The 11,439-nt window shown below is 42.1% G+C and overlaps 1 protein-coding gene across 1 annotated transcript; it reads right to left on the reverse strand.

The window, feature by feature from the left end:
• Positions 1-2,531: 2,531 nt before the first annotated feature.
• On the reverse strand, positions 2,532-9,982 carry MED21 (mediator complex subunit 21). The gene is made up of 4 exons (XM_080598378.1): positions 9,826-9,982; positions 9,493-9,607; positions 6,182-6,282; positions 2,532-3,760 (listed from the first exon to the last, which is right to left on the reverse strand). The coding sequence occupies exons 1-4, from the start codon at positions 9,865-9,867 to the stop codon at positions 3,584-3,586; spliced, it is 435 nt and encodes a 144-aa protein (XP_080454504.1). The 5' UTR covers positions 9,868-9,982; the 3' UTR covers positions 2,532-3,583.
• Between the last annotated feature and the right edge of the window lie 1,457 nt (positions 9,983-11,439).

Consider the following 11,439-nt stretch of genomic DNA (forward strand, 5'->3'; position numbering starts at 1 on the left):
AGCCCAAGATGCCACTGGCCCTTGCCACTGGTCAAGGCCAGCCGCTGGCTCATGCTCAGCTTGCTGTCTGCCAGGACCCCTAGGTCCTTTCAAGTAAAACTGCCTCTGGCCTCTTTTGTTGAGGACTCCCAAAATCTCTTGGTATCAACTTTGCCGGGGTGGTCAGGGCAGCCTCCCCTTCCCCATGCCACACACGCAGAAGCTCCCAGAGCTCCAAACATCAACTGTAATAATGTCAGGATTAACTTCATGAAGACATGAAATTAAAATACTGTTAATGCACTTTTTACAGTCCCTTTAAAAAGAAGTGTGTGAACTCCTCCTTATTCTTGTATATAAAAATGAGAACAGCTGCCACGAGGTGCTCCTCTCCTCCAGGCATGGTTGTTTACGGTAAAGAACACTAGGCTTTGATCATCTGCTTATATTTATCACATTGATTCCAACGTCTTTGCCAATGGGCTATATAGATTCTCAGCATGAAACACTCCTGCTCATTTGAAGTGGTCGAGATTGTTTTCCAATGGAATTTTCCATTATGCTCTGCGCTATCTTTCTTCAAAGCACAATTTGTTCACTGGGCAGCACTCCTTGTCCATCATAATACGCAGAACTCTTTTATACCTGCTCGATATTTTTGCTTTCTTCCTGTGGTGCTTCACCTCCTCCATTTATTCTCATCTCCACCCAAGTTCTCTTTTACAGCTCTCTGGTGGGTAACCTGATATGTTTGTTAGCAGCTGTTCTGCAGCCTTTTCCCCATCCTCCCCCCAACACTAAAACAGGGGGCAGACATTACTTCTCAGGGAGGACACAATGCCTTTTGCTATGGGTCATTGGCTTCCCCCCTTTTCGTTTTCCCCCCTGAAAGTTAGGGTGCTAGAAGGTACAGACATAGTAATCCTGCATACCCCACAATTCTTGCATGAGTGTAGCACATCAAGCCATTTCAAAACAGCCCCCTGATTAGATCATGCACTTTTTAAAAAAAAATAAAAAATATTTAAGCCCCAAGAGCAGGGACCAAACAAATCAACCCATCTAGGACAGAGGGGAAAGGAATCCACATCTCCAAGCCCCAGACCTAATGCATTCTCCACTAGACAGCTGTAGCAAATAGATGTTATTCCCCTTCTGCCACAACACATCAAAAGCCATGCAGCCTTACAGAACGAGCTGCAGCCTGGGAAACAGCAGGTAAAGACTTACAATAGCTAGTCCAGCAACACAGCATATGAGGACTAGCGGGGTCACATCTTACATTGCTACTCACTCACCCAATCATTACATTATTTCTCAAAGGAAAGAGGAATGATGTTGGCTCTCCTGCTTTTTAACCTGGATCAGACTGCATCCCCATTAATTAAATCGGCAGCATTTGCTAAACTACACACAGGCAGAGTCTGAGAAACCACACATACATACTGGGAGCTTATATCTCTTAAAATTTTCTTTCAAGTGTGATTAACCTAGATACCAACACACACTTTAACATAAAGTGGTCTACTATATTCAAATAAAGGAAAATTTCTACAGCTAAGCAATATTAAGTTACATTAATACAGCAGTTTTCAAGTACAAAAATAAAATATATGGAACAAAAACTGTACTGTTAGTGAAGACGTACACCATCTCTGAAAAAGGAAGTTTCAAAGTGAACAAATTTGAGGTGATGCCCATATTAAACTATACTAGGGAATCTACTATAAAGAACTAATCCCTTTTCCAGGGATGTACAAATATGAAATTACGATGTCTCAATACCTATAAAAATACGTAAGCAAACCCCAAGCATTTCACTTAAAGTTTTCCAAGTCTATTAGCTTTTTAAAAAAATCATCATCTTCAGATGCACTGGATGCAGTTTTTCCAGAAAGAAGTAGGCCCGATGAGCTTACTTCAAATGAAAATTTTGCCCCTCAGCCTCCATGGGCCACAGTCATATTTACAAGGCTTAGTAAGTTGCCACACCTCAGTTATTTTACATAAATATACCATTATAGAACTGGAGTTGTGCTGTAGCCTTTTTACCTCCCCAGTTGTTTCTTCTGAGGAATCTGTATGGTATAAGCCTGACAACAGCAGACTAAATTTATGACTACAGAAATGCAAGTTTGACTAAATATTAAATTAAATACAAGCCTGATTAAATACGTCAATTTTAATATTTTACAGGTTGGAACAGCTTTGTAGTTTTTAATCCGCAAAACATGCTGCTACAACACCTACCATTCTGTGCCATATTACACTCTTCATTCCATTGGTGCAGCCTACTAAGCAGAAGGATCTAATTCCCTACAGATCAGATTGCTAAAGAACTACTTGAATTGCTCTTATCTGTCCATCCACATTAGCAATACTCATTACCTAAGTTGATGCATGTCCAATACATAGAAGTAGGTAGTCTTGAACAGGAAATGAGTAGACATGTAGAAATAAACACAATAATACAAGACGGGTAACTCAAAGACAGAAAGTGACCAACAGTTTGACTCCAAGTTCATGTGCTGAAGCCCAAATCATCTGGTGGATTTGTTTTTGTTGGTTTTATTTTGCATTTTATTTTTTCCAAATGGAAGAAAAGATGTTGGCATTTCTAGAGTCCTAGGATGAGGGGCACAAGTTTTTTCAGTGTGGGAAGATAAAAAGAAAAACCTCTCTACAGCATGGTGGGGATTACAGGCCTTTTGCTACTTATGATTTTAGCATTCACATGGCAGCAACTGCTTATGCTGAAAAGCAATATTTCATAAGTTACTTTCAGTTCTCATTGCTAGTTTCTCAGAGCCATCCAATGCTTCCTCATTGCTGTCTGCTTTAGAGGAATTCACCAGTTGCCATGAGAATGCAGAGCAGCAGCAGAAGCAGAGCAATGAGCAAGTAACAGCACGTCAGTGGCTGCAATGGAGTCAAAGACCCATTTGTAAATTACAAATGATAAAAAATACCATACCAGGTATCTGCAGATTTATTTATTTTTAAATGAGATGCCAATGGCATGAACACTTACTCTGCAAACTTTAGAGTTTGCCTACCCCTTTATTTGCTCTGTAAAAGATAAGCTAAATAGTAATACAAGTGTTTAATTACCATTTTTGTTAATTAAAACAAATGGCCACCACTGTATTTGTGCCATTGTCTAGCATTATCTGTATGAACTCTGGCAAATTAAACAGCGTATTTGAGCTTTACAGAAAATACAACAAGAACATATAAGTTTGCAGACAGATGAGTAAATTACACAAATACTATTACAGTAACTTTGTTTCTTTTAGACATTAAGGCCCATATAAAAAGTAACAGATTGAAGTCAGACATATCTATGAACAGAAAAAAAATAAGATATTAATATTTTAAGTCAAAGAAATATACACTAAGATGTGAAATTTGAGAACAAAACCACCATGTGTTTCTCATGTCACATGCCACTTAACCTCTGAGGAAAGACATCGGTACCGATGATCAGAGTACTTGGAAGTCCCACAGGAGCAGGGCTGGGTGCAGCAGTTCCCTGTAGATACAGAGCTGTGTTTTCATCTGGCTTTCACAGTTGCATTTTGCAGTGGTGCACTGCCCCCTGGTGCTACGAGTCCGGAAGGGGCTGGCTATGCGTGCCACTTCTTGTCTTCAGCTGTGACTGGGCAATATCTGCCAGGGCACTCTGTATCTTTTCCAGCAGCATATCTCCACGATAAACCACCTCTTCCAGACGGGCAGCTGCTTCGTGATTTTCTTCTTCTAATCGATACAGACTAGCAGCCTTTAAAATGGAAGGGAGGCTAGTAAGGATCTTCAAATACACAAAACTTTCTTACTAAGGGGAGGTGGTATGTAACAGTTAACGCCCCCTAGAAAACAAAGATTCTCCCTTTATCCTCAAATTCTATACTAGTAAATTCAGAGTAACCCATTAGAGATTGCAGCCTGAAACACAGTGCATATCCACATGGAGTAAATGAAAAACACCAAATAGAGATGTTAGCTGCTTTCATATTGCAACTCTTAGCTCTCCTGATAAGAAGTGAATATTTATCCCCTTCCCCACACAGGTACTGAAAACTATCCTTACATCTTATGGGGACCTTATTTAGACCTTCCTATTAAATAGTATATTTCACATGAAACTAACAAAATCACATACTTTATTTCTGAACAAAAATGTTTCAGTTAGACAAAGTTAGTGAAATAGAACACGTGAACTTCAGCATTCAGGTAAAATATTTACCAAATTTAAAGCTACTCAAACTTGTTCCAACTCAATTACAGAACAGATGAAACAAAATTGGCTTCAGACACTTTTTTTTTTTACTACTACCCAAACCCTTAAAACCTGGTTAATGGGTCTTCTTAAAATCATGCTTAAACTGGCAAGTTCTATGAACATATTCATCTTTTCTGCAAGGCTCATGTACAGTGAAGGTTAATATATCACCTAAGACTTGACAGACCTTGGAAGAAGGGTCAGAGAAAGAATAGAAAAACGTACAAGCTCAAAATATAGAATCCAGTTCAATTAGTTCAGTCTCAGTTGTTAGAAGATTGACTGCAGGTAAACTGCCATTTTTGAGCAAAATATGCATCAGCCTTGACACAAAAGACCTCAAGAGGGACCAGTAAATTGTATTGGGTATTAAGGTGGCAGCCCCTTTTATCACTTAAGTTAAGCCTACCTGGTCAGGTGTCTATCTACTTTTCTCAACTAAACCTCCACTGCATACTTTAGAGTATTCCAATCACCATCAAAATAGTCTTTCAAAATGTCAGAATATTTATCTTTAATAGTGCCCTAATACAAACAACAGAAAATAAAAGTCAAAACTAGAATCAGTAAAAGATGGAATCCAGGCTATCTTCTCAAAACCAAGCAAAAAAAGATCAGAAGTTCTTTTGAAACCAACTTCTGCATTAACTAAGCAAGAAACTGTTAGAATATCAATTCTGAGGAAAGCATGCCCCTACTGGATAACTAATTCCTTTCTGGAGCACCCTGGTTTGCTTGCATTAGCTGTCACTACAATCAGACTCGACTCAGTCATGAAAAGAAGTCTAATGTAGCTGCAGCAGAAAGAAGTCTTCAACTATTAGATACAGTTACACGAAATGAGGCTGGTGTTTACATTCCCAATTAGTATGTTCAATTGTTATTAGCAAGGTTTCCAAACTGCTTTTGGATAGTCACAGATTATCAACCCTGGTATAAAACCTTCAGGAGATCTTAAAGCAACTAGATTTCTCAAAGAAACAGAATTTTCTGTATCCTTGCTGCATTCTAAAAAGAAAATACTTGATGTAAATTTAGAAACTAGAGTCCAAAAAATCACATTTAATATGCAAGATCTGTACACAGAATATCAAAAAAAAAAACCAGCAACATTCTTTGAATTGTGGGTCTGAGACATTTTTTGGAAGTGAGAAACAGCTGAATGTTGCAAAAGGGCTCAGAAGCTGTTTGCAGCAGTTCCATTCCTGTAAGGCAGGGAATGGAGATTATGATACTGGCTACACCTGCAAATAGCTGCCTTGGTTAGTAGCTGCTTCCTGTTCCCAAGCTCTTCCTAGAGCTTCTGTGGTCTAAAGAAAGGAAGAACAAGAAATAACAGCATCAAGATTGCCTGGCTGGTCCAAAAGAGTACATCCTATTACTGAAAAGTTAAGGAACTGCTTTGTGACAGAGATAGAGAACTTAAAACATACCCTGCCAATTCTTTAACAACCAGTAACATTGTGGGAGAATGAAAGGCTACAAAAATGCAGCTACAAAATGAAACAGCCCTAATGAGCAAATAGACTATGAAAGATCCAAGGAAAAAAAGCAGCCAACAATGCCAATGCACATCAGTACCGTCACATCTGTTGCATTAATATTAGAATATCTAAAGAACACAGGTAGCTGTACTACGCTTTAGGACTGTGATGTTATGATAAGTTTATTTTGGAAAAATTTCTAGCCAAAAAGTTTAAAATATTCTGTGTATAGCCGTATTAAGAACCAAATGTAAAGAGCAGTTTTTCAAGTGAGCCCATAAAATACTGACAGGCTACCTTCATGAAAAATTCAGGCCTACAATAGAGTCACTTTTTATGATTGCCTGTCGAAAGTAAAAAAAGTGTTTAAAAAAGAAGGAAAGAAGGAAGGTTGCCATCAGTAACAGTTGATATTTTTAATTACAAGTACTCTTACCTGCAAAGCTGCTGTTGATTCTTCACTAGGCAGGGAATCTATTAGAACATCAATATCTTTTGCAGTTCGTGCAATCAATGCTGCAAACAGCTGGGCATATTCTTTAAAAGAATGAAAAAAAGTCAGCCTGCTCAACACATTACTGAAATAAGCATAACTCTACTTTTACAACAGAAAATTCTGAAGAGTTGAAGTATACAGATGTTAAAATTTCCCCTAGAGGAAGGATATGACAGTATCATAAGTGATAAGAACACAAACATATTAGTGACTGCATCAGTTGACAAGGGAAAACTGACTGATGTCATCTACCTGGACTTCTGTTAGGCCTTTGACGCAGTCCCACATGACATCCTGATCTCCAGATTGCAGAGAGATGGATGTGAAGGGAGGACCATTCAGTGGGCAAGGAATTGGCTCGAAAGGTGCACCCAGAGAGAGGTGGTCAATGGCTCTATGTCCACGTGGAGGCTGGTGATGAGTAGTGTCCCTCAGGGGTCTGTCTCGGGACTAGTACTGTTGAATATCTTTATCAATGACACAGACAGTGGGATCAGGTGCACCCTCAGCAAGTTTGCAGGCAACACCAAGCTGAGTGGTGCAGTCGATACAAAAGAAGGAAGGGAAGCCATCCAAAGGGACCTGGACAGGCTGGAGAAGTGGGCCCACGTGAACCTCAGGAGGTTCAGCAAGGCCAAGTGCAAGGTGCTGCACCTGGGTTGGGGCAATCCCACACATGAGGACAGACTGGGAGAACAACTCATTGAGAGCAGCCCTGCGGAGAGGACTTGGGGGTTCTGGTGGACCAAAAGCTCGGCATGAGCCAGCAGTGCGTGCCAGCACAGCTCAGAAGGCCAGCTGCACCCTGGGCTGCAGCAACACAGGCATGGTCAGAAGCAGGTCCAGGGAGGGGATTGTCCCCCTCTGCTCTGCCTTGTGAGGCCCCACTTGGAGTGCTGCAGCCAGCTCTGGGTCCCCCAGCACCAGAAGCATGTAAACCTCTTAGAGCGGGTCCAGAGGAGGGCCACAAGGATGTGCAGAGGGCTGGAGCACCTCATCACAGGACAGGCTGAGAGAGATGGAGCTGTTCAGCCTGAAGAGAAGGCTCCAAGGTGACCTCATTGCAGCTTTTCAGTACTTAAAGGGGGCTTATAAGAAAGGTGGAGAACAACTTTTAGTTTCAAACCATTCCCCCTTGTCTTGTCATTATCTGACTGAGCAAAAGGAGGGGAAGACTTAGATCAGAGGTTAGGAGGAAATTCTTCATTCAGCGGGTGGTGAGGCACTGGCACAGGTTGCCCAGAGAAACTGTGGAGGCCCCATCCTTGGAGGTGATCAGGGCCAGGCGGGATGAGGCACTGAACAATGTGCTCTGGTGGGTGGCATCCCTGCCCATGGCAGGGGGGGTGGAACTGGATGATCTTTAAGGTCCCTTCCAACCCAAGCCATTCTACAAAGATGATGGTAGTTTGACTACAATCCCAGATAGAACAAGGTAGCTGGTTATACAAAGGGCTGGACTTTATATAAATGAGAAAATAGCTAGAACTCCATCGTGGTTAGCCAGTTAAGAAATTACTAAGAACAGTACTAAGTACTCTAGTCACTACATTAAGCACTGAAAGTAGCTAAGAATTCATTTAACCTTTCAACCCTTGCCTTGAAGTCTGACTTAAAGAGAACGCTAGAAACTGTAAAGGTAATGATTCAAATACACAGACTATTTAAATTACGTTAAGAATCATGAAAGAATGCAAGGTTTGTTAGTTTTAAAAAAAGTTAACTATTCAGCCACAGGAAAAGTTAAATTGCCACTGAGAAACAGAAGAACGTAAGTTTATAATGGATCTTAATTTAGCTACCAGACCTTTGAAAGACCTACATGGATTTTTAATAAGAGGTTCTATAAGTCAGAAACAAAGCTTTCCCATATGGAGTTGTATCCATTCAATTTGAATCAATTTGTTACTGCAGCTAGAATACTGAAACAGCCTTCAATTTATAACTTAAGATCTTACACATTTTTTCCTGTTGATGGCTTCCACAAATCTTTCATGAACTGAGAAAATACTCTCCAATAGAGAAAAAACTAGAAAAGATTGACATTCTCAAAGGTACGCTTGACTTGAATAAAACCAACAACCCAGGCAACCAAAAGCACCCTAACAAACCCACTTAAAGCTTGTCCTCTGTGTTATCACATATATACTCTTACCTGTACACCAGTGCTCTCCACACTGAGCTTTAAGGCCTGTTTGTTAAGAATTTAAATATCCAAAGACGTGTAACTGGTAGTTTTGTTTCATCAGCATCATTAACTCAGTTATATGATTTTACCAAACTCACTACATTCAGAGAAATGAATAAGAAAGATAAAGCAGAGGACTGACCCTTTTAGGACCTTAACAAAGCCTCTAACTCTTAAGCCATCACATAGATGTCAGTACCTGGGAGAGCCTCAAGTACCATAAGGAAGCAAACAAATCTTTTACTTGCTTTTTTTCCAACTAATTTCTGTCAGAGAGCAAGCCACCATAGACCATTGAAGGACAAGTCAACAACTGTCATAGAAAGAGCATCACTGTTCCCCTGGTATCCTACTAATCAAACTTTATCTAATGCATGAAACCTGTAAAATTTTCTCAGGGAAAAACAATAGGGGGGTGTTGATTTAGGATGAGGATAACATAATTATTTAAATACTAACTTGAAATTCTAAGATTACATAGAACTTTTAGTTTTCTTTTCAACTTTAGTATCTTACATTAGTTTTATTTCTCTCAGGGAAAAAAAAAAAAACACAAACAACCCACCAACAGCAACCAAAAAAACCCACAATTGTCAGCTGGGAAAGTCAACATGACATTAATCCTTAATTTCATAAGCAAACGACACATACAGAAACATAAATAACTACAAGTCTATGAAATGGAGAATTTTAAACTCATGCTCAACTTCATGAAACTAACCCCTATTCTTGTAAAAAAAAAAAAATTGGAAGGGCTGCTCACTAACAACCTCCCCCAGCAGTCCTACTACAGTAACTTATATAGAAAAGGCTACTGTATGTGTGTAAATAAACCACCACAAGAAACACGTTTTAATGCTTAGTTAAAACTTAAAATGATCTTTCTTCTACCACGATCTTATACAGCAAGTGCAATTGATGATGTTTTGTGACTTAAATTCAGTCACCCCTCGAGTTACTAGTGGAACTGTTTGCTGAGCACGAAATGGTGCAAAGCGAGAGCCACAGACCACACCGCATCGGGACACGCTCGCGGTGCGCTAGCAGAGGCAGGAGGACTTGCCTTCCGTTGGATTAGCCGGCTGGTCCTTATTGATTGCCGTCTGGATGTTGCTGAAGGAGGCCGGCGGGCCGCACTGCTGCAGCACTCCGATGGCATTGCAGAACTGGTCTGCGAGCTGCGGGCAGTAACGAGACCGTTAGTTTACCTCAGCACCGCAGCCATTTCCATCCCATTTCGCCCCCCGGCCCCCGCGGCTCGGACGGGAGCAGTGCCCGCGGCCAGCAGCGGCGATGCCCCCAAGGCTGCCAGCGCAGCGAGCCCAACGCCGGGCTCCTCTCCCCTGCAGAAAGAAAAAATCAGAAGGGACAGGAGGGGAAAGCAGCACCACCTCACCGAGTTCACGGCGTCCTGCAGCTGCGTTAGCCTGTCCGCCATGCCGCTGCTGTCCTTTCCCCACCCGGATACCAGGCCAAGTCGGGCCGGGACCGCCCCCTGCAGGCCGGGAGGAGCCGCGGCCCCGGGTAACTCGGGACTTGGTTAAAAAGCTGAGCCACGACACTGAGTACCAAAGCCGAGCCACAAAGCTGTTGGCACAGTGTAAACGCAAAGCTACCGCTCGTTTTTAAGGTATTAGTGAAGCTGGTAGGTTTGCTCTGGGGCTTCTGCAAGCTGGCTGGGTGCGGCGCTGAGCCTGGAGTAAGTGGGGTTTATGGAGCCTCTCACAGGCACTGGGAGCCACAGTGTGTCCTCTGAATGCTGAGCTGAGAACAGTGACAGAAGTCTCATTTCCAGAGGTCAGCTAGGACAGCTGCTCCAAGCAAAAAGCTAATTTTGATGGTCTTCTAGTATCACACAGACTTTGAACTGTGGGAACCCTGTTTGGCTGAACAGGGTCAGCAAACTAGATATGTAACCAGCAGGACCAGGGAGGTGATCATTCCCTTATACTCTGCTCTGGTAAGGCTGCATCTCCAGTGCTGTATTCAGCTTTGGGCCCCTCAGTACAAGAAGAACATTGAAGCCCTGAAGCATGTCCAGAGAAGGGCTATGAAGCTGGTGAAGGACCTGGAACACAAGTCCTGTGAGGAGTGGCTGAGGGAACTGGGGTTGTTGGGGTTGTCTGGAGAAGAGGAGGCTCAGGGGAGACCTTACTGCTCTCTACAGCTACCTGAAAGGAAGGTGTGGGGAGCTGGGGGTCGGCCTCTTCTCGCACATAACTAGTGATAGGACTAGAGGGAACGGCCTCAAGTTGCACCAGGGAAGGTTCAGGTTGGAAATTAGGAGACATTTCTTCTCAGAAAGAGTAGTCAGGCATTGGAACGGGTTGCCCAGGGAGGTGGTGGAGTCACCGTCCCTGGGAGTGTTTAAGGAAAGGTTGGTCCTGGCGCTTAGGGACATGGTTTAGTGGGTGACATTGGTAGCAGGGTGATGGTTGGAGCAGATGATACTGGAGGTCTTTTCCAACCTTAATGATTCTATGATTCAATGATATCCTGACAGAGAAAGGCTTCTTTTCCAATCACAGCAGGCAAAGATGTAGAGAAGAAAGAACAGCCACTTGTCTGAAATGATTGCAGTCTTAAACGCAGACCAGTGCTCATTGCTGCATTCTCATGCCAGGCTTGCAGCTTCCTTTTGTATCTGAACTGGAAACTGGATCAAAGCAAGCTGGGCAAAACACACTCAACAAAACAGGGAGGAGTGTGCAAAGTTTTTTAGAGCCTAGATTAGAACATAAGTTCATAAACAAGGCAGAAACGGCAACAGGATCATCTTAAAACTCATGGGAAGTGGAAAAAGAAGAGACTTTTAATTTGCCTTCTGTCATCTCATCACAAGCCCATGAATCACCTGCATGGCCAGAGGTGCCTTGAGCACACCAGCAACCTCAGGGGCTACACTGTGTTTTATCAGACCATGTGAAAACAAAACAGCAGTGCATTAAATAAATAACAACAACAACAATAATAATAATAATTTGACACCCCCTGCACATAACACCTCAGC

The sequence above is a fragment of the Anser brachyrhynchus genome, assembly GCF_964034855.1.
Source record: "Anser brachyrhynchus genome assembly, chromosome: 1".
NCBI classification, from domain to species: domain Eukaryota; kingdom Metazoa; phylum Chordata; class Aves; order Anseriformes; family Anatidae; genus Anser; species Anser brachyrhynchus.